The sequence below is a fragment of the Marmota monax genome, unplaced genomic scaffold (genome assembly GCF_021218885.2).
Source record: "Marmota monax isolate L192 unplaced genomic scaffold, Marmota_monax_Labrador192_F-V1.1 WCK01_AAM20220418_F8-fsc00069, whole genome shotgun sequence".
NCBI lineage: Eukaryota > Metazoa > Chordata > Mammalia > Rodentia > Sciuridae > Marmota > Marmota monax.
Genome location: NW_026695243.1, coordinates 4,325,940 through 4,349,170, shown reverse-complemented (window position 1 = coordinate 4,349,170; position 23,231 = coordinate 4,325,940). Strand labels below are relative to the sequence as shown.

Genomic DNA, 23,231 nt, shown 5'->3' with positions numbered 1-23,231 from the left:
AAAGAAGGTTTGGCCGCACCTGGAGAGACTATTCAAAGACTGTTACTTTGTGGTAATTTGTTTTTTCCTAGGCCAAGTTCTGTAGCTGTTTCCAGAAGCAGAGGGGAAAGGATCGGGTAGTCTGTTATGGGTAGTTATACTGCATGATGTAAGCCATGAACTTTACTTTTCCCCAGTTCATCACCTGAGTCAACTTCTTGTTTGCACTTCTAAAAGGAAAAAGGACAATATTATTTCTGATTCTCTGGTGCACGGGGGAAGGGAGAAGACTGTAGATGGCTTATCACTTCCTCAGTACTTTGGAGAGGGGTGTGACAGACACTCCTAGTTTACAAAAATAATTATCATAGTAATAAAAAGTTTAGTATTTTAGATGTTTTGAGGAGAATTAGGGAGCTGATTGCATTCTGTGATTTTGCATAATAGTACTGGTGTTCTCCGTGACAGTACTTTCCAGTGTGAAGCATGTTTACCAAATTAGAACGTGGGGGAAATGTTAAGTGACTTATATGAATGTGCAGGAAGTTTGAGTGCTGGTCTCCAAGTAGACATACATACAGACACATGGGAATGTAAACATACATTCACTAACCTAAAATGCTATAAATGGTGTCATCCTGTTTTTTAGATGTAGAAATTGAGGGAAGCATGGTCCAGGGTCACATAGTATGTAAATGACAGGACCCAGTTTTGGCCCAGGTCTGTCACACTCCAGAGATTTCCCACATGCTACATTGTTCTCTGGAAATGTGCTACATGTAGCTGTTAGCACATGTGACTATTTAAATTTTAAATTATTTAAAATTGCTTAAATACAAGCTAAAATTTAGTTTCCTTGTTGCACTGGCCACAGTTCAAGTGTTCAGAAGCCATATGTGGCTAGTGGCTGTTGTAACTAGTAGTGTGGATCTTTGTAGCATTTCCTTTATGGCAGAAAGAGCCATTAAGAATGGTACTCTAGCCTTATCTTATTGTAGGATTAGGAAGACAACTGTGCCCAGGTGCTTAGACTATAAGGAAGACCCCTATTACATGTGTGTGTAGAGTTAAAAGCAGAATTCTGTACAATCATTGAGTGGTTCTGATGATTTTGCTTAAAGAATGGAAGATGCAAGTATAGATGGGCCTTAGCAGTAGAGTAGTATCAAGAAGGATTACCAGGCTTTCTAGGTTCTATGCGTGACACCCATCTTCATGCCAAAAGAAACCTGGTATGTAACATACCGAGAGCCAAGAATAGCTCAGCCATCTAACCTCTTACCCTTTCCCTTCTTCAGTAAAATGAAGATAAATCTTGCCTTTTATTCTGCCTTATTTTGTCAGCCAAATAAGCAAATGCTGTATATTCTTTTCCAAGAGTGCTGCTTTAGCTACTTGTCAGTAGGCCTTTTCTTTTTCTTTTTTTTTCCCCCTTTCTCAACATTTTTATTGGTACATTATAGTTTTACATAATGGTGGGATTTATTGTTACATATTTAACAATACAATTTGACCAGGATCACTCCCGGCACTTCCTCCACCTTGCCTGTCTCCCACCTTGATCCATTCCTTCCACTGACCTTCTTTGATTTCCATGAGATCTTCTTTTCCTTTTTCCTCTCAAGCTTCCACATATGAGAGAAAACACGCTTCCTTGACTTTCTGAGTTTGTCTTATTTCACTTAACATAATGGTCTTTAGTTCTGTTTATGACTGAATAAAACTTACTTTGAATATATACCACATTTTCTTTATCTATTCATCTGTTGATAGACACATACTGTTTCCATAGTTTTGGCTATTGTGAATTTCGCTGTTGTAAATGTGGGTATGCGTGTATCACTGTAGTGTGGTGACCCTAATTCTTCAGGATAAATACCTAGGAGTGGATAGCTGGGTCATATGGTAGTTCCATGCCTAGTGTTTTGAGGGGCCTCTGTAATCATTTCCATTGTGGTTGTACTAATTTACAACCCCACCAATAGTATAAAAGTGTTCCCTTTCCTCCCCATCCTCGCCAGCATTAATTATTTGTATTCTTGATGGCTGCCATTCCTGCTAGTGTGAGATGAACTCTCAGTTTAGTTTTGATTTAAATGCTATATACTCTTCAGAGGAAATTGGAAGAAATAATTAAAGCTGTAGAGGGGTAGATTGAGCCCATTATTACCATCAGAGTCTTGAACAGTCTGCTTTAAATTACTACATGTCACTTGAAGCTATTTCTTATTTCTGATGAGAATGAACAACCTGGGCTATGAGCTGCAGGAGGGCCTGTCCATCTTTTCCGCGTGGTCCATTAGGGATGAAAGATTGACAGGGTACCTTCCTGTTGTTAACTTCACACAGGTGGTCAGGCGGTATTATTTGATAGTCAGCACTCCCACTGCTGTTCCAAGACAAGTGTCACTAAATTTCGCTGGCCTAGCAAGTACCGATAAAACTTAAGTGAAAACATGTTTCTGAACCAAAAGAGGACCTGGAGATTTTTTGGGATGGCGAGGGGTAAGGGCCTTTTACCATACATATAAGTTTCCCCTTACATACACACATACCCCTCTTCGGGGATTGAATCTAGGTTCTCTACCACTAACGTACAGCACTAGGTGTATACTAATATACTAATTTTTTTTAATTTTATGGTAGAGTTTTTCTAAATTTACTGAGGCTCACCTCAAACTTGGTGATTTTCCTGCCTTGACCTTCAGAGTACCTGGGATTACAGGCAGGTGCCCAACAGAATGCAAGTCTTTGAATAGCATTTGATCTGACACAATAAAATCCTTCCCTTTCTTTAATGGGATTTAATACACTGGAGTTGTAAATAATGCCCTTTTGTCCCTGTGCTTTCTGCAGCGAAGTGATGATGATGACAGAAGCAGTGACAGGAAAGATGGGGCCCTTGAGGAGCAAATAGAAAGGTTGCAGGAAAAAGTGGAGTCTGCTCAGAGTGAGCAGAAGAACCTCTTCCTCGTCATATTTCAGGTAACTTGGTTTGGCACATTGACATGTAGAGGGAATCAATACATCTCTTTCATTTTAAAAAAAAAAAAAACTTATTTTCAATTATAAAAGGAATGCATGCTTATTTACAGAAAAGTTTTAATAATACAAAAGTTTACAAAAGAAAATGTTAGTATTTGGAGGCCACCATGTATTCTTAGTTCTGTGCTGTGTACTTAGTATTGAAATGTCTGTTTCATATTTAATTATTCCCTATTGTTGATTTAAATGATTGTTAGCAAAATTGTCATCAGGATGCAAAACAGTGTCCTCTTAACATTTCTGATTATTTTCCCAGAATAGAGACCCAAAAGTAATATTATAGAAGAATTTAGACATTGAATCATTATGTATTGCCCAAAAGGATGCACCAATTCAAATTATTACTGGTTTCCTTTTCTAGATTACAATATTCAGTGAATCATGAGAGTTAGGAGCACACAGCTCAAAGACTGGGTGGAACAGGCCATACTTGGAAGTCTCTGTCATGAGTTTTTTTCCGAAGTATAAAATTACCCCTCTAATACTTCATCTTCATTCCTCCTTTCCAGCGTTTTATCATGATCTTGACTGAGCACTTAGTACGATGTGAAACTGACGGAACCAGTGTATTGACACCATGGTACAAGAACTGTATAGAGAGGCTCCAGCAGATCTTCCTGCAGGTTTGTGAGGAACATTGTTTATGATAAATACTATATTCTCAGCCACAAAGGTTTCCTCACCAAATTTTTAAGGAGGTTATGTAGTAACCTGTAGGCCCTTTAGTTAATTCCATTTGCTGCTATTCATCAGAATATTTATATTTAAATTGGCTTATTATCACATAGACTCCCAATTGAAATTTTCTATGCTAAGGATCTCAAATGTAATCTAAAATAGATTAAAAAAATAAAAACTAAGCAAATAGTAATTGGTTTTATAAAAGTACTTAAAAATCTCATGTTCAGATGATAAACAGTGATTACAGAAGCAAGGTAAGCTGAGGTCTCTTCACATAAGAAACCTGTTAGCACCTGCTCTCGGCTAGATTTAAGTTAGAATGTGGAGCTGATTCTTTGTAACTTCAGACACTAATCTTCATTTGTTTGTTCTAGAAAAATCATGAATGCAAAAGTCATTAGGAGTTCCTCTAGATTTTTTTCTTATTCACTACCAATTTAAAAAGTTTTAAGCTGTAAGAATCCCTAAGTATACTCAAGTCCACCTAGAAACACATAAAAGAGTGTTTTTGTTGTTGTTTTCTGAAATTTTTATCTTCCTCAGTTAGTCAATGTCTGGGCTGATTTTTAAAAAGTCCTAAAATATTATGTCCTGACCAGTCTATACTAGTGATAGCCACACACAAGAGCCACTGCCACAGTGTGGCATCATGAGTTACACTTTGGACAGGCTGGTAATGACTGCGTTGTTTAGAAAAGCTGTTGGACACCCCTTTTTTCACATCTCCCTGTACGTTTTCTTAATGCTGGGCTTTTGAAGAGTCTGTTATTCCCGTGAGCCTGAACTACTTGCCTTTTCCTACTTCCTCTTCTCATTTCACAGCATGGGTGGGCTGCTGAGGTAGATGTTATCCATGATTGTTTACTTGCTATGACTGACCTGAACACCACTTTTCTGTGTCTACAGCATCATCAGATAATCCAGCAATATATGGTGACCCTGGAGAACCTTCTCTTCACTGCTGAATTAGACCCTCATATCCTGGCTGTGTTCCAGCAGTTCTGTGCTCTGCAGGCCTAAGGGTCATATTTTTTTTTCCCTCGTGTCAAGGTTTTTTGTTTTTTTTTAATATCTTAAAATAATTTGTCTTATTTTTTATGGTTTGAAGGCTTGGTTTCTTATAATAGCCTTCACTTCTTAAAGGAAACAAAGGGGAAGAAGGACAATGAGGAATATGGAAGTACCTTTAATTTCCCTTAAAAAGCAAATATTTCTTAATGATAACAATGTGACAATGACCATGATGTATTATATGTGACAGATACAACTTTTCTGTGATCATTTGATATGTTTTCTCCTTACGGCACAAAACGACAGATTTGAGGTATGTGAAACACTAGAGGTCAACCTTGCGTTATAAAGTAGTAAATAGAACTGATGGATTTATTACCAGCTAGCATAGCTTTTCACAGCTCATGGATAACCTGACATGGCTGAAATAAAACTAAAAGTATGTTTTTTAATCTTGGTTATTTCATGATTTACCATCTTAGTTTACTTTTTAAATTAATGATTTACTGTTGAAGGCACACTTTCATACTGTTTGAAATTTTCTCTTCAAAATATTTTTCTTAAGTATTTTGAGATACTATTAGTATGTAAAAGTGTTACTATTTTAAGTAGTGATACCCAAATTTGTCCATACCAACTTACCTAGGAATCTGAAGTTACTTAAACAATCTCCAGAGGTAGAAGCTGGACACCATCTTAAAGCTCCCTAGTTGTTTCCAGTTGGAGAACGATGATCTTAGAGCATCAGGTCATTGCCTGTTGCCTCTGAGAGGGATTTGTCCAAGATCATGTAGCAAACCACATGCTATAGTGGAACTGGACACAGATTAGCTAAAACTGTATTTAGATGTCAGCTTGGGTTTTATCTCCATGTGTCTTGATTCAAATAACTAATTCCTGAGGTTTTTTTCCCTATGTGGTATTGAGACTTAAGAGCATTTTGTAAAATAATGTATCTGTATATAAGGAATTCTCTGACATTTCAAAGTTGTGGGATTTTTAGTCTTTTTTCACTAAAACAATAATAATTCTATAGTTACTGGTAATATTTTTGTGCATCTGCACACCAAAAAAAAGTATAGTAACTTTTTAAACTTATTACATCCTAAGTGTATGATGCATTGAGCATTTTCCATGTTTTGATATATGGTCATATTAGTTTGCTATACATTTTGGTGGCTATGAAACAGTCCATTTAATAGATGGGAATTCCTAGGATTTTAAATACCATACTATTTAAGGAAGGAAATCTTAGGTATACTGTTCTTCTTTCCCATTGCTTTACCACAGCACACAGTATGTAGTTTCAAGTGGCTTCTGTTCACAAGAAGCCAGTGGATAACGTTTCAGGCTCTGATGACTATTTGATCTTAAACTGCTTTGTAATACTTCCACATTGCCTAGCATAGGTTAGCTAGCTATACTTGGTCCACATTCTAGAGACATTTGTAGGTGTTCATGTTCATTTCCTTTCTCTTGATCCTCTTTTCATGTATAATGGTTGCTTCTAATAGTTCCTTCATGGATGGGACTCTGCTTTACCTAGTACAACAGCTATGCATATGGAAAAACTGAACCTAGCAACTGAATTTTGAAGAAATAAAGGTGCAAGAGCAAACATTCAGCAATTGCTTTCCACACTAAGGAAGCTTACACAGACAAAAAAATGGCATGTCACTGTACCTCCTACCTTGCAATGAATCAATATTCTGTTAAATTGTACTGGTGCCATTTAACATGTATTTGTCAATATACTGATGACATACACTGTTTTTCCTAAAATATAGTTAGACCTGAAAGTGAAAGATGACATGAAGCCTTGCCATGTAGATAGCTGGATACCAGGACTATTTTAAATAAGAATGAATAGAAGCAAACCTCAGCTAGACAAATCTGTGTATTGGCCTAGATTAGTGCTTATTAACTAGTGGCGGTTATGTGCCAGTTGTTAGATTAATCCTCACAGCAGTGCTCTGAAAGATGATTATACCTCCCTTCACAGATAAAAATAGGCCTATGGAGAAATTTGCCCAAGGTGTCCACGGCTAGGAAGTGGAATTTGTACTTGGCTTCATCTGGCCCCAAGAGCTTTATCCCCCACAATGCAGTAATGCTCTTAGCAGCCGCCTGAACAGCTAGTTACTCTCTTGTCAAAGGAGAAGGTTTTATCCAATCACAGAAATCTGGCTGCCCATTGAGTCAGTTTTACTGAACTATAATATTTAGTATAGCACATATGAAAAGTCAATACTTGAGAAATACACTGAACATTCCTGTTTTTATTACGTAGAGAACAATTAGTAATTATAGCCTCAAGCACCTAATTACTTGGGTTTGAGTTGTTTTGACTTTGGTCTTTCTCCAAGCAAATCTAAGGAGAAGAAGGAATGCATGAACCCTGTTTATAGTGACAGGATAAAAATCATGTCAAATAATTTGAAAAATATCCAGTTTATCTCAACTTGAATTTTTGTCTATAATTATGCATAGATCCTATAGTCAAACTATTTGATGATCTTTGAACAAGATTAAAGGAAATTCCAATTAGCTAAACTTAATCCAAATGCTTGGGGTAAAGTGAGGTTGTAGGCTGTGATCTCCTCCCTTAGAAGCATGGAAGCTAAATAAGAAGTGCTATAAGAAGCAAGTTGCCTTCCCTCCCAGGATCAAAATCAGAATATCTATAAGGCACTCAGCAGTACTTAGGTAAACTAATATCTTTGATCAACAGTCAGATATTCAACCTTCAAAGAAGCTGCTTTCCATTTTAATTCAGCATTTGAGAAGAGCTGTCTGTTTGAACACTTACACGAAGGTCTGCAGTAGTAAGCCCTTAGTGAAAACATGACCAGAATCCTGCAATTTGTTTATTCTTGCAGCATTGGCTCCTCAGGACTGCCTCACTGTCCTAGAGATAGAAGTAGTCCTTAAAGTCCTGACAGACTCTTACAACAGTGTACCACCATCCCTGATTGAGTCCAATTCAGTCAACTTTGGCCTTTATTGAAAGCTCTTCTTTCTGCACCATTGGAGGGTTTGCTTTATCCTCTTGCTCCCCCATTTGCAGCTCTGACCTGCTGCTTTAAACCCACTCTACCATTCACCTCCTACAGATCTGATATGCTGCCCTGGACCAGACCAGCTGGACTGTAACTTTCTCTTAAGTCATACAATTATTATTATGGAAGCATTTATGCAAGTGTGTCATTTATGAGGACTACATTGTGGTGAATTCTGAATAAAGCCAATCTAATTTCCTTTATTTAAATATAAATTTCTGTTAAAAAATGTCAAGTGAAACTAAAAAAATCACATTTTTTCATATGTCAGTTCATGGCCACACACAGTACAAGTCTTGCGGTACATGTCATCTTCTAAGTTTTCTTCTGGTCCATACTCATGTTGATGAGCAGTCAATTCTCTTTTCCATACACTGCTCCTTACTGCCCGGCGCAATTCTTTAAAAAAAAAACAAAACACAAAGTTTGTCAGCTGAACCCTAAAATAAATCCAATCAGACTTTCAGCCATGTCTGTGTATTTAAACCATATAGTTTAAATTTATGGCACATCAAAGTTGATTTCACAAACTTGGCAAGCTTTCTTACCTCCCTGCTTGGCTTGTGAAGTCAGTTGTTGTAGTAGTATAACATGAGAGATTGAGAAACAGAACAGGTATGTGGGACTAGGCGCAGTGGCACATATCTGTAATCCCAGTGGCTCGGAGGGCTGAGGCAGGAGGATCTCAAATTCAAAGCCAGCCTCAGCAAAAGCAAGGCACTAAGCAACTCAGTGTGTTTCTAAATAAAATATAAAATAGGGCTGGAGATGTGGCTCAGTGATCAAGTGTCCCCCGAGTTCAATCCCTGGAACACCCCCCACCATCACCCCAAAAAAGAAAAGAAACAGGTATGTGGTTAGAATTATAGCAAAAGAGAAACAGAAGTGACAGGAGATAGTGTTGACATCTGACTTTTTCCATGCCACAGCAGGAAAGGGGAATGTCTTTTAATCCAAATTTACAAGTCAGGAACACTGCCTCTAAGAGGCAAGGCAAGTTTTTGCAAGAAAACTAGAAAGCCAGGAACTACCAGTAAAATTCATGTGTTTTCATCTTAGAAAAATTGGTCATGCAATTGATGACGTTTATTAAAAGTTCTTTATTTTACAAAGTGGCAGCATTAGTTTGGGGGGAAGAGCTGCCAATAACTACCACAAAGTACAACCTAAAAATCAGAATCACAGAGTATAAATAGCAGGGGAAAAAACTTTTTTTTTTTTAACTTTGTTTTATTTTGCAGGTGGGAAAACAGAGCAAAGATATATGTGAACCCAGGTTGCCTTCCTTATTCCAGTACTGTCTTTGTGCCACATCATACATTATGTTTAAGTCATTTTACCAAATGAGTGGGGGGAGATGCTTTGAAAAGCAACTTAAGGCTATCACTTTTTTAGAAGTTCACATTGCATATTACCTGAAGAAGACATTTAGTACTCCACTTCAAATGTTTAAGTGGTAGCTTCTATTTCTAATGTAATGAATAAAAAGCAACGCTATACTTGTTTACATTTCTGTTCTCATCAGTGATCCAACCAGAGCTCATCACCGTCTTGGACGGTGGTACTACTTATCTAAGAGTATGGGAGCTGTATTTTATAATTTCAGCCATAAAAAATATCCACCAATTATTCGCCTTTTCTTTAATCCATTATAGATCTGTGGTAAGTAGTACCAAAATACTTCTTGAATCTTTGTAATATCTGCCTTAATATGTGGACTATATGCCAGGCACTGTTCTAAGTACTTTTAATGCATTTAATCCTCAAAACCTTGTATAGATGAGAAAAACAAGGCAGAGAGAAATTATAAATTGCCCAAGGCCAAACAGCCAGTTGCTGGCAAATTACGGCCTAATGTGGGGTCCACATTCTTAACCAGACACATTGTGTCTCCAGGCATGAGGCCCTGAGAAAGGCACATCACTTTCATATTATCACTCATCTAAAATGTTTACATATTTTGGGTCCATCCAACCAGCAAGAAATGACAAAATCCCAAGTGAGAAACACTAAAAAGCCATGGCAGGAGAAGGGAAGAGACTTCTGACTTAGGAAGTGTCGATAACATAAAAGACAAGGCTGTGAAAATCCAGAACAGGTTTAGAAAAGACTTGGTAGCCAAAACCAGTATCTGATCTTAGAATGGATCCTGTTCTAAAGTAGAGCCAGTGAAAAAGACTAGAATGTAGATGGCAGTTTAGATAAATACTAACTCAATGCTGAGTCTAGTCAAGTTAATGATGTTACATGGTGATGTTAAGAGAATACTTATATTAGGAAATACGAGTACTTAAGGGTCAAAAGTGGTGATGTATATAATTTATTAAATAGTTCAGAAGAATAAATATTTGTTTGCATATAGAGTGGGCATGCAAATGACGACTGAATGGCACACAGTATTAAGAGATCAGCTGGGTAAGGTGGTCTTTTGTTCTATTTCCCTAGCAACTTTCTTCGAGTTTGGAATTATTTCTAAATTAAAAGTTTAAAAAGACAGGTGCCACCTTGAAGAGGACTCCGACTGGCCAAATTTGGGACAGTTTGAGTATCAAATGAATAATGATGTGACTAAGTACAATACACTGATTTGAGAATAAGAACCCATGAGGCACTCCAACATGTTTTAAAGGGAGAGGGGAGTGTGATGGGGAGGTAGCTCAGTGGTAGAATACTTCCTAGTATCCCAAGGAAAAACATGACCTTTTTTTTTTTTTAATGTTTTTAAAACGGCCTGAGGAGCTTGGTGTGGGGTACAGGCCTGTAATCCCAGAAACCCCAGAAGCTGAGTCATTAGGACTGCAAGTTCAGGACCAACCTTAGAAATTTAGTTGAGACCTTGTCTCAAAAACAAAAGTGGCTGGGGATATCACTCAGTGATAGACTACCCCTGGGTCCAATCTAATACTGCAAAAAGAATTTTAAAAATAAAATGACCTTAGAGATATGATTTTTTTTCCCAAAAAAGAGGCCAAATAATTGTAGAGGGAATGAAAGAAACAAAATTGCCATTTATATCTACATCAGTAATAACTGCCTCAGGCAAGACTCATCCCTGTATACTAAACATTGAGTAAAGCAGGAATGAAATTCAGTGTCACATTTCTTATATTCAGTGACACAGGTCACGGGTTCCTGACAGTGGAATCTAGCAGAATGCCTTAACTGTACAGTCAAACCCCTTCAAAGAGAACTGGCAGCATGTGTACGCTGGGGTGACCAGGAGTGCTCCTGCCAGATCCACTCCACCTGAATCACATCAAGGAAATTGCAATCTAGGTGAAGGTATGTGGTGGACCAGAGCTGGCCTGACACTTTACAAGTGTCCGGGTATGAAAGATAAAAAGACTGAGGGACTACATCAAAAGAATCCATTCAAATCCAATCCTGTCCAAAGAAGGCATCATCCCTGAATGGTCCCTGGATCCAACAGCCAAAAAGTTAAATTTTGAAACAGCTCAGGATCATTGAATGAGTATTATATACTAGATACAGCCTCACATTAGCATTACACTTCTTGAGTTTGTGATTATTTTTAGTTCGGGAGAAAAAACATTATTTTTAGGAGAAACATGCTAAAGGATTTATAAGAATCACAATGTCTGCAATTAACAAACCGTTCTGCAAAATGAGTACATGTGAGAGTAAACCTGGCAAAATGTCAACACTTGGTAAATGAAAATTTTTTAGATTGTAAGTTTTCTTCAATACTTCAACTTAGAAAAACAAAACTATCCATAGCTGAGACTAGAAGAAGGTAGAAAAGTGAGAATAACAAACCTTGGGGGTGCATTGGGAACCAAGGCAGATGGACACCCTGCACAGCCTGAAAGCCAAAGTGAAGCCAGAGAACAAAACAGGCTGACACTGTGACGGCCCCTAGTACTCTCGGCCCAGAGCTTCACAACACAGAGAGCTGCTACCTCTCCTGGAAATGGGTAAAAATGTCCAAGTCAACCAGTCTTGCTACTGATACCCTGAGTAATTGCTTACATTATCTCCAAAGATTTCCCCCTAATCCTTGTTTCAATGAAAAATATAATACTACCCTAACACTTTCTAGTTTTAGATATCTTAATTTTGCAAAGAGGCCGTCTGTATACAAAGAAACCTGATACTGCTTATGAAGCAAACTAAGAATTAGTTGAGAGACACAGATACTTCTAATAGTGGATGGAGGGCAGGAAGTACTGAGTTAGGGTGCCTCTTGTTACCTGGAAGGAAGTTATCACAAGAAAAGATGACAACATGTAGCTTTGACCTTATTTTACCCTCTGTCAACTAAAATCATTGAGTATAGGGCACTGTGTCTCTCAAGCTCCTCTGAGATAAACCCCAATAGTCATATGAATATAACCATAAGCCCCACATGTACAGCATCTATAACAGGGGCCTCAAAATGGAATTTTCTCACCCACCTCTTGGGGGGAAATGCATAGTAACAATGAAGACTAGTTCATTTCCTTTCTTTTAGTGGTGAATCTCTACCAGTACTAAGAAGAGGCTGAGTATAACTTGAAAGCCTCACCTCTACCTTACTGCCAGAAAAGAGGCCTGCAGACAAAATGTTACACCAACTCCAACTTTCATCCAGTATGAAGGCCAACACATACTGCATTTTAAAAAATATTTTATTAGTTGTTGATGGATATTTATTTATTTATATGCAGTGCTGAGGATCGAACTCAGTGTCGCACACATGCCAGGCAAGTGCTCTACCACTGAGCCACAACCTTAGTCTCACATACTACATTTTTTGAAATCCAGTTAAGCTAAGCAACAATGATGCCACCATTTCCACTTCTGCCTTCTTGGATCTAAGAGTTCTGTAATAAACCTTATCTTTCTCTACACATTATATTATTTTTACTTTTTTTTCCTATAACTAACTGAATTCTCAAACTGCTAATGTCTAAGATCATACTCTAAAAGCAGATAAATATAATCTCTTATGTTCCTAAAAAGAAACTTTGTGCCAGCTGCTTTATTGATCAAAACAGAAGACCAAGAGGACTCAGGTTCTGATTTCAACTAAAGAACCTTTCTAACCTGATTTTATTTCTCTCCATTCTGCCATCCACTTTATTTTATTTTTTTAATATTTACTTTTTAGTTGTAGTTGGACACAATACCTTTATTTTATTTATTTATTTTTATGTGGTGCTGAGGATTGAACCCACAGCCTCTGCCCCAGACACACTTTAAACACCTGCATGAAGAACATTTGTGTGTGTGTGTTTATTTATGGGTATCGGGGATTGAACTCAGGGGCACTTGACCACTGAGCCTCATCCCCAGCCCTATTTTGTATTTTATTTAGAGACAGGGTCTCACTGAGTTGCTTAGCACCTCACTTTTGCTGAGGCTGGCTTTGAACTTGTTGTGATCCTCGAGCCTCATTTAACAAGCCATTTCACCTTTCTGGGTCTTTTAGTCATATAAAATAAAAATGGTTAGATTAGCTGACATCAGAAAATTCCTTTTAACTGCGATGACTAAGACTTGGGGCACAATTTTTTCACTTTAAACAATCAGAGAGGTCTGTTGGTGAGTGTTTGTTTTTTAATACTGTTGATCATATTTAAGATTTAACTGACACCAAATTCTTGACCAGGATACCATTCTCAATCCTAACACCATTCCTACATAAAATATGATTCATCTTAAAATGATGGCTTATATGCTTTTTGGAAATGCAGTTCTTTGAGGTTTAAACTGAGAACCTCAAACAACAATGTACTGAGGACAAACTTCCAAGTCATTTTTTTCAACCTCTAAAAAAACACTTTCCAATCTATTGGTGACATATCTTTAACAAGAAAGAATCCAGCTAAAGTAGTAAAACAATCCTTCATGATATAAAATGTAGCTACTTACCTTTTACTTTTTTATCAAACTTCTTTTGTTTCATTTTTTCTCTGTTTTCTTGTCTCACTTCCTTTGCTTCTTCTAGTGCTTCCTGACTACCCCAAACTTCAAGGGACCTCTTCACAATCTATAATACAGTCATCTGTAAGTTAGATGTGATTGAGAGTTGCAGGATATTATGCATTATAATTATCAAATCCATAGATACCAAAAAATGATCTAAATTAAGTACAAATGTTTTTTGAAATTTAAATGACATTAACTATTACCAATAAGAAACAACCCTAATAACATCTCTCTCTAACCCTAGAAACCCTTAACAGATGTATCATGAATTAGATTATAGAGAGCATAGCTGTCCTCAGAAGGACATGTGGTCAGTGGGTTTGATGAATCTCAGCAAGCTCACCAAAGAAGTCTGTTGACACATTAGCCATTTCAGACCTAAATCTGAGATCATCTCCAAAAATCCAACAAAAGGAAATCACCAGTTACTACTATCCATCTCCTCCTGGCTCAATACTGGTTTCCATCCACTTGACTAACTTCTCATCTGCAGAATATGAATTAAAAAAAAAAAAAAAAAAAATTTGGTACCTATTTGACCTAAAAAGTCTTCATTCTAGTTTTAAAACATGGGATTATATATTGGTACCAGGGACTGAACTCAGGGGCACTCAACCACTGGGCCACATCTCAACCCTATTTTGTATTTTATTTAGTGACAGGGTCTCACTGAGTTCCTTAGCCCCTCACTTTTGCTAAGGCTGGCTCGTGATCCTCCTGCCTCAGCCTCCCGAACAGCTGGGATTATAGGCAAGCATCACTGCACCCAGATTCTGTTACATTTTTTTGAAGAATAGTCCCACATAGTAAGAATTATGCTCAAGATACTTCTCATGATATATTATGGGTAATATCAATTAATGTAGCCAAATCCAAAATTTCTTAACCTTGTAAGTGATATATTTCTATTTCATAAATGCTAAGACATCACATTTTCCACATTTTAACATCTCTGTAAATGCTACATCACCAGTGTATGTAATGGACTTTAACAACAATGAATCAAAAAGTGGATCAGATTGGGGCTGGGGTTGTGGCTCAGTGGCAGAGCACTTGCCTAGCATGTGTGAGGCACTAGGTTCTATTCTCAACACTGCATATCAATAAATAAAAATAAAGGTCCATTGACAACTAAAAAATAAAAAGTAGATAAAGCCAGGCACAGTGGCACGTGCCTATAATCCTAGCAGTGGGAAGCTGAGGCAGGAGTTCAAGGCCAGCCTCAGCAAAAGCTAAGCAACTTGGTGAGACCCTGTCTCTAAATAAAATACATTAAAGGGCTGGGGATATGGCTCAGTGGTTGAGTGCCCTGAGTTCAATCCCCAGTATCCCCCACCAAAAAAAAAAAAAAAAAAAAAAGTGGATCAGAAGAACTGTACTCTAAATGTAAAGAAGAATATCTTTCTTTTGGTGGTGGTGGTGGGGATCAAACCCAGGGGTGCTTAACCACTGAGCCACATCCCCAGCCCTTTTTAGTTTTTATTTTGAAACAAGTTTTCACTAGGTTGCTTAGGGCCTCACTAAGTTGCTGAGACTGGCTTTGAACTTGTGATCCTCCTATCTCAGAGTGACTGGGATTGAAGGTGTACACCTTCATGCCCAACGGTTAGGAATGGCTATATAAATCGTTTGTACTTACATTTTCCTTTTTACATATACACAAACATGATATACGACAAGAAAACTGTGATAAAGTCTAATGGTACTATTTCAATAACTAAAAACTAAAAGTACCAAGTGATAAGAATACCAGACTCAGTTTAATTACCCACATTTTTTTCATTTTCAATGGTATTATTTAAAAAAATACATGGTGACTCTCCTAATTGTGTAAGTACAGTGAAATTCAGTCTGTTTTGTTTCACAATGTGGTTTTTAAATTTTATTTAAAGATAGGGGAATTTATACTTTATTCCAATTCAAACTGTGCTCTGAAGCAATGCCTCCCAGTATTTTCATATAATGGTACAAAGAGAATATTATTCAAGCATTCTGAAGCAGATACAGGAGGCTGCTGTGACTCTAGGTAACTGGCCTAAGTGCCAGCAGCTTCAGCCACGAAGTAGATAACTCCATCAGCCTGAAACCTGCCTGTGGCAGAAGAGGCAAGCCAACTTTTTTTGAGATATACTGGAGGCACATGGAAGCTTGGCAGCACTCCAGATGGTATCCCCAAGTACAAGTCAGAATTTAGGCCCAGTAGGGTGTTTCTGGGGATATGGGAATGAAGTGTGACCCCTTTTAAATTTTTTTAGTTTTAGAATCATACTCCTAACATCACCCACCAACAACGTATTTGTTCCAAAGTGCAACAGCAAAAAGCAAAGTAAGAAAACATTGTTATTAAATGTTATTACATGTTTATGACAATGTGCAAAACAAGAAATCCTTTTCACTCTCTGTAAGCAAGAATGGAATTAATTACAACTAGTTTATTGTCAAAACTTCACCTAAATCAGTATTGAAAATTCACAAATATAATTCATTAGAGACCTGTAATTTTAAGTAGAGTTTCATATCACCCCATTGTGAATGATGAGGATTCTTCTTCACAATAAATTTAAGAGCTGGTTCTCTTTTTTCTAAATCACAGTCCTTCAGGAGGTATTCTTGTTTTGCTTCTGTTTTGGTAATAAGCTTGTGTTTCTCATCAGCATCTCTGAAAACAGATTAAACTCTATTATATAAATTAGTTATTTTAAATAAATTAAGTTTTCAAATGCCCAGCAACCAAGGGGTATGCACACCAAAAAAAGTATAAAACACTTGTTCCTGCCTGAAACCCCCACGTTCAAATTAGCAGCTTAAAAATTCTATCAGAAAAGTACTTTATCTGTTACTTAGAGTTCTAAGATATTATACTAGCAGCAGATCCATGTAATTTAACAATTTAAGAATTTCTTTAAAATCCCTCTTATTCCAGATAGGCCTTGAAATGACTTGTTAGAGAAAATGTAAATGAGAACAAGACTCAATGAGAAAGAAAATCTAAACTAAAAAAGGCCAAGATGGGTAAGAAATAAGAAAATATAAGGCTGGGAGTGTAGCTCAGTAGTAGAGTGCTTGCCTAGCATGTGGGAGGCCTTGGGTTTGATCCTCAGCACCACATAAAGATAAATAAAATAAAGGTATTGTATCCATCTACAACTAAAAACATACATATATATTTAAAAAGAAAATATAAAATGCTAGGTCCATTGCCCTCAATATAGCTGAATTTCCAGCTGGCTCTGAGCATTCTCAAAAGCAAGGCAAAAATGGAGACAGAGGCAATTACACAGTTCTTCTCATTCATTTGTTCTCCATCTACATGCCTGGTACATCTACATGCCTGGTACATGTTCAAATAATACAGCCATGTTTTAATGAGAAATAAAGACTTGTTTTAATGAGGCTTCCATTCTAGTTAGAAGACAATCGACAAATATAATGATAGGTGAAAGTGCTGTATGAATACAGATCACAGTGAAGGAACAGCAATGTTCAGGTAGGAGAGTAATCAGAGGCACTGATGATGGGATACCAGCAGAGCCCTGATGAATTCAACAACCAGAGAAAACCTTTCTAGCAGACAGTAGCATGAGAGCAGAGTCTCAGGCAGGAGGGTACTCTGCACCAGGAGCTCACAGGAACAGACGCCTGTAACCACACGCTGAAAGTGATTGACTGTGAGGAGTGGTAAGAGGTAAAGCCAGACACACAGGGGCCTTGCAAGCAGTACCAAAGACAACGCTATTTTCTAAGGGTGCAAAAGTTGGGAGGCTGGGAAGAGACCAATCAAAAGACCACTGCAGAGTCCACGCAAGCACTGACAGTGGCCTAGACGAAGGCAGCAGTGTCAGAGGTGAGAAGTGATGGATTCAGGATATGGTTTGAAGATACAGCCAAAAGGATTTGGAATTAAACAGGACAGTAGAGACACGCCAACGAATGAAGCTGGCCTTTACTGAAAAGAGCAGATAGAGGTCAGGGAGGAGAGAGACCTAAGGTTCTAGCAAAGGATTCTATCAGAAAACCAATGTAGAATTGGGAATAACTTTAAGAAAGCTAAATACTAGCAGAATACAACAGTCACTAATATGCCATTATGTAAAAATGTGAGTGTGTAACCGATGTGATTCTGCAATTTGTATTTGGGGTAAAAATGGGAGTTCATAACCCAATTGAGTCAAATGTATGAAAGATGATATACCATGAGCTTTGTAATGTTTTGAACAACCAATAAAAAAAAAAAAAGAAAGCTAAATACTTTATAAACAGAGGGAGAGGATACATAGACTCCTCCGTACAAAACCATAATCTTTATAGATGTTGAAAGGAAACAGAACTTTATGTTAAACAAAAGAATATTCTTTTCAGACTACTACACAGTTCTCTTTATATATATATATATATATATATACACACACACACACACATACATACACATATACACAAAGATTGCTGAATTTATTGATTTACATATATCAATACTAATATAATCATTGAAAGAGAGTTTCAAGGAAATATAATGTGCATAAAGCCATGATATTAACTCTAAAATAAATGTTGTTAATCATTCCCTATAGATAGCTACATTTTCTATTGAATAACAGAATAGAAAGCACAGTAAGACTGAAAAACTACTCAAATTGAAAATATCAAAACATTGTGACTTGAAATGTAATCAGGTATTATTTTTGTTGTTCTTTTTAGTTATATATATATATGACTGCAGAATGTATTTTGACATACATATATGGAGTACAACTTCCCATTCTTCTGGTTGTACATATTGTGGAATTACATTGGTCGTGTATTCATATATGAACATAGTATTCGTAAATGAACATGTCTGATTCATTCTACTATCTTCCTATTCCCATTCCTCCTCCCTTCTCTTCATTTCCTTTTGTCTAATCTAAAGTACTTCTATTCTTCCCTACCCCTGCTTATTTTGAATTAGCATCCAAATATCAGACACAATTCTTTAAATTGATACAACAGTTGCTTCTGTTTTCTCATGGAAACAAAATTACATGTGGTACTTCAGTTCCCCAAAGCTACAGTGGCTTTTAAGTAAAGTGATGATAATACTAGACCTTCACCACTGGGTCAGCAGGAAATGGGTTTATAATTGATGGTCCCATCTGGAATGCCAGACAGAACATGACCAGCTACATATGTACCACAAGCCAAGGCCATCATCTCCCACCCTCCATGCACTGAGGATTCCACTCAGCAACAAGTCAGCCATGGGGGCTCCAATGTCTGTAGCGGGGACCCGCCCAGGGCGGGTCCTCTAGCTGGGAGATGATCTAGGGCTATAGGTACAAAGCTGGATCAGGGAAAGGTAAGAGCCAGAGAGTCCACGACAGGACTTTCCATATGTGAGAGCCTTCAACATGGGAGCAGCTAAGTAAAGACAGGAAGAACTTGTGGCATAAGAAGCATGGGGTAGCTGGGGATATAGCTCAGTTGGTAGAGTGCTTGCCTTGCAAGCACAAGGCCCTGGGTTCAATCCCCAGCACCACCAAAAAAAAAAGAAGCATGGGGTACTGTGAAAAGAGGATGGAGGCTAGGAGAAGAAAAAGAACAACTGAGGAATGTGATTCTCCCTTGTCTGTTCTCTTCATGAGAGGAGCAAAAGATGAATAAAAAGAGGTTTTCTGAGCCACCCTCCTCTCACAGCCCTCCGACCAAGGTAACTACACACTGGGCTAAGTAAGAAATAAGTAAGAAACAAGGATGCTCGGGGCTGGGTGAAGACAAGGGTTAGGAACCCGCTAGTAAGAGATAGGGAAGCGGGGACCAGGACAACAGAAAGGAAATTTCCATGACACAACTAGGTTCACATCATAAGCTTTGATCAACACAGACTTCCTGTATTTCTTTGGCAAAATGGAAATCATAGAAATTTTAGGGCCCCCAAAATAAAAATCATAATTTCTAAGAAAAATATCAAATCCAAACATATAACCATTATTTTTCCCTAAACCTATACATAGACGTGAAATTACTTAGCAATTAAGAACATGAAAAAGTACCTGCAGTTATCACAAGTTGCCAAATCAAAGTGTTTCATAAGATAAGAATCCATAAATTCTTTCCCACATTCTTCACATATTACATAATCAAATTCCATAACAGGTCCTAAAGAAAGGAAGATGAATTCCTGTAAGTTTCCTTTCTTGTGAATTTGAACAAATAAATTTTCCTCTATTTTAATAGCTTATCATGTATTTTATGCCTGACATAAATACCTTTAAATAAAAGATGAAATAAAACTTTGATTAAATAATCTTATGTTTATTTTTTTTAAAAAAAAGAAACAAAATAATATGGTGGGGTAGTCTATCAATCCAACAGTATTTCAGTTTGGGTTTTTTTTTTTTGGTACTGGGGATTGAACTCAGGGGCACTCGACCACTGAGTTACAGTCCCAGCCCTATTTTGTATTTTATTTAGAGACAGAGTCTCACTGAGTTGCTTAGCACCTCACTTTTGCTGAGGTTGGTCCTCCTGCCTCAATCTCCCTGAGCCATTGGGATTACAAGTGTGGGCCACCGCACCCAGCTCAACAAGTATTTCTGGATCCCAACCATATGTGCAATACTTGTTTTAGTGTTAGGTTGCTGCGCTAAGAAATTATCACAAATTGAGTAGCTTAGAAGAACACAAGTCTATCATTTTACAGATCTATACTTTTACTAAAGTAAATTATGGATTCTGACAGGGCTCAGTGGGTCAAAATCAAGGGTCTATAGGGCTGAACTCCTCTCTGGAGGCTCCAGGGGAGAAACTCCCAGCTCCTAAGAGGGCAGCTGCATTCCCTGACTCAAGACCCCTTCCTCTGCCTCACACCAAGACAGAGCATCTCACATGGCATCATTTGGTCTTTCTGTGACCACATGCCCTTAGCAAGACCTGGGATTACAAAGAGCCTGCCTACTATCCAGATAATCCCCCACCTCAAGGCCTTTAACTTGAAACATTTCTGCAAAGTCCCTTTTGCTTGGTGAAGTAACATATTCACAGTCTCCAGGGCAATTGGAGCATGGACATCTTCAGGAGCCATTATTCTGTCTGTACTGTTCAAAGTACAAAGCAGATTAGTCCCAAAATAGGAGGGAGAGGAAGGTACACACAGGAGTGGCACCAACATATAACATGGTTTAGAGCAATAAAGAGCAAGGGAACAGCAGAAGACTGTCAGTACAGAATTCATTTCCAAATGGAAAAATTATTTTTCTCTCCATTTCACCCCTATCAACTGAACAAACAGCTCCCTCTTTAGCTGTCTCAACTACTAGATTATAAACTCCTTGAGGGAAGAGATCCTATTTAACCAGGCATCCTCAACACCCAGCACAGAAACTTCTCTAGGTAGAGGAAAGCTAAATTTTTTTCTTACTTTGGTGTTTACACTGTCTCAGAATTGGCCAGTACCTCCTGTGTCCCTGTAACACACCTTCATCATTTTTGAACGCTTAACATATTTTCTGGCATTACTCTTGTAATGGTCCAAACTCATCTTGTAGCCATGTGCCCAAACCCAGAATCAGCTTTTTCTCTGAAAGGTCTTGACTCTTTAATGGGAAATTAAGAAATATAATGTGCTTAAAACCATGATATTAACTCTTAGTGTCCAAGATCTGAACACCAGGTGTGTTCACTGATTCTGGGGTCTCTTTGGTCCAAGGCCCTTTGTGTGGACAGAGCTAGAAAATATACACATGTATATACACAAACATACACATATACTTACACACGCACAGACGCACACACAGACATATTCACTGGTATGACAGTCTTCATCCACCTATAGGATTCGTTCTTCCCATCTCCCATTCTATATTTGTATGATTCTTCCACAGTGAAAATTCTGACTCCCAAAAACATCAAGACATTTATTTATCTGCTTGAGCCTATCATACTTTTAAAATACTTCCCCCATGTCACTCTATAAATATGAGCTCAGAAGTTCTGTGGTTCCTCTGCTCCCATTCCACCCTCCCAAACTAAGAACATATAGTCAGATACTGTTTACAAATGACTTGGACTCGTTCTTTCTGCCTGCTCTTCCCCTGCAGCATGGTCATGTTATTCATTTGGAGAAAGAGTTAAGTAGGTCTGTTTATTTGCTTTTAGTTTTATTTTGTTGACTCTTTCTATCCTTAATAGCTTAATCTTTATTATTATTATTATTATTATTGGTACTAGGGGATTGAACCTAAGGGAACTTAACCACTGACCCACATTCCCAGCCTTTTTCAATTTTTTATTTTGAGACAGGGTCTTGCTAAGTTGCTTAGGGCCTTGCTAAGTTGCTAAGGCTAGCCTCAAACTTGTCATCCTCCTGCCTTTGCCTCCTGAGTCACCAGAATTACAGACATGTGCCACGATGCCCAGCTTAACTTTAAAAAAAAAAAGTCAAAACTTTTCAGAAATATAACTTCTTCAGTCATTCTCTTGCTATGAATCAGAGATCTGTACAAAAGTTCACCTTCAAATATATACACTATAGCAATAATTATTAGAATAGAGAAAACAATAAACAAAATGGGCTGAATTTAAATGAATCATCATACCGCCATAAAATGGAATATTATTTAGCCACTGAAAAGCAAGCTCTTTAAAAACATTTTAAAATGAGAAAATACTCTCAACATTTTTATAAAAGACAAATACTGGACTGGGGATGCAGCTCAGTGGTAGAGCACTTTCCCTAGCATGCATGATGACCTGGGTTCAATGCCAAGCACCCCCCCCCCAAAAAGAAAAATATTACATTCTCATTCACATATCAAAAACAGTCTCAAAGAAAATATATCAAAATGACTGCATAGGGAGTTAGTGTTTAATGGGTACAGAATTACATTTGGGGATGATAAAAAAATTCTGGAGATGGATGGTAACAATGGCCATACAACATCATGAATGGAGTTAATGCCACTGAAGGTATAGACTTTTAAAATGGTTAAAATGGTATAATTTTATCTTACATATATATATTTTATCACAAAGTTTAAAAATAAATACTTTTTAAAAAAGATAACATGAACAGTGAATGACCTATACACTGTTCTCCCCATAGTGGTGGGGTGCATTCCCCGACGGGGATTTCATCTTCTAGACTGAGGTTGTGGCCCCTGGGTCAGCAGCAGCATCTCCTCAGAACTGGATAGAAACTGATTCTCAGGCCCAACCTCAGACCTACTAACTCAAAAGAAATTCTAGGGATGGCCCAACAATCATTTTAACAAACCCTTTCTGAGGATTCTGAGGATCCACTCTTCTAGATCCTAAAAGTATCAAACTTTGCTTTATAGGCAGCAAGACTTCATGACCGAAATAAGCTGACTTTTCTCTATGCTAAAGAAACAGACTATCTTTCAAAATTAACAACAATAAAAATGGTAGAACATTAACTGCTCATCTCCCTCTACCCATGTTGGTCAGTCCCTGTCCATGAGCATCTGGCCACAGGGGCAAATGGGGCCAAAATGCCACTCATGACCACTTGTTAAGCCATGAGCCCAGCAC

The 23,231-nt window shown here is 37.7% G+C and overlaps 2 protein-coding genes and 1 non-coding gene across 7 annotated transcripts in view; 2 read left to right on the top strand and 1 right to left on the bottom strand.

Annotated features, from left to right (window-relative positions):
• Ncbp1 (nuclear cap binding protein subunit 1) overlaps positions 1-5,168 on the top strand; it is a 34,770-nt gene extending 29,602 nt beyond the window's left edge. For all 3 annotated transcript variants that reach the window (XM_046457476.2, XM_046457477.2, XM_046457478.2), the window contains 3 exons: positions 2,836-2,964; positions 3,534-3,647; positions 4,612-5,168. In XM_046457476.2, coding sequence (XP_046313432.1) covers positions 2,836-2,964; positions 3,534-3,647; positions 4,612-4,725 — 357 coding nt within the window. In that variant the 3' untranslated portion in view covers positions 4,726-5,168. The remainder of the gene's footprint in view (positions 1-2,835; positions 2,965-3,533; positions 3,648-4,611) is intronic.
• Positions 5,169-7,944: 2,776 nt separating this feature from the next.
• The window catches only part of Xpa (XPA, DNA damage recognition and repair factor), a 24,045-nt gene continuing 8,758 nt past the window's right edge, over positions 7,945-23,231 (bottom strand). For 2 of the 3 annotated variants that reach the window (XM_046457480.2, XM_046457482.2), the window contains exons 3-7: positions 19,733-19,838; positions 16,200-16,365; positions 13,650-13,767; positions 11,553-11,700; positions 7,945-8,174 (exon numbers count right to left, since the gene is read on the bottom strand). In XM_046457480.2, the coding sequence (XP_046313436.1) occupies positions 8,114-8,174; positions 11,553-11,700; positions 13,650-13,767; positions 16,200-16,365; positions 19,733-19,838 (599 nt within the window). In that variant the 3' untranslated portion in view covers positions 7,945-8,113. The remainder of the gene's footprint in view (positions 8,175-11,552; positions 11,701-13,649; positions 13,768-16,199; positions 16,366-19,732; positions 19,839-23,231) is intronic. The other variant, XM_046457481.2, reaches the window with a different exon arrangement.
• Positions 19,149-19,221, top strand: Trnaa-ugc (transfer RNA alanine (anticodon UGC)). Its single transcript has one exon. It is a non-coding gene; the product is annotated as a tRNA-Ala (tRNA).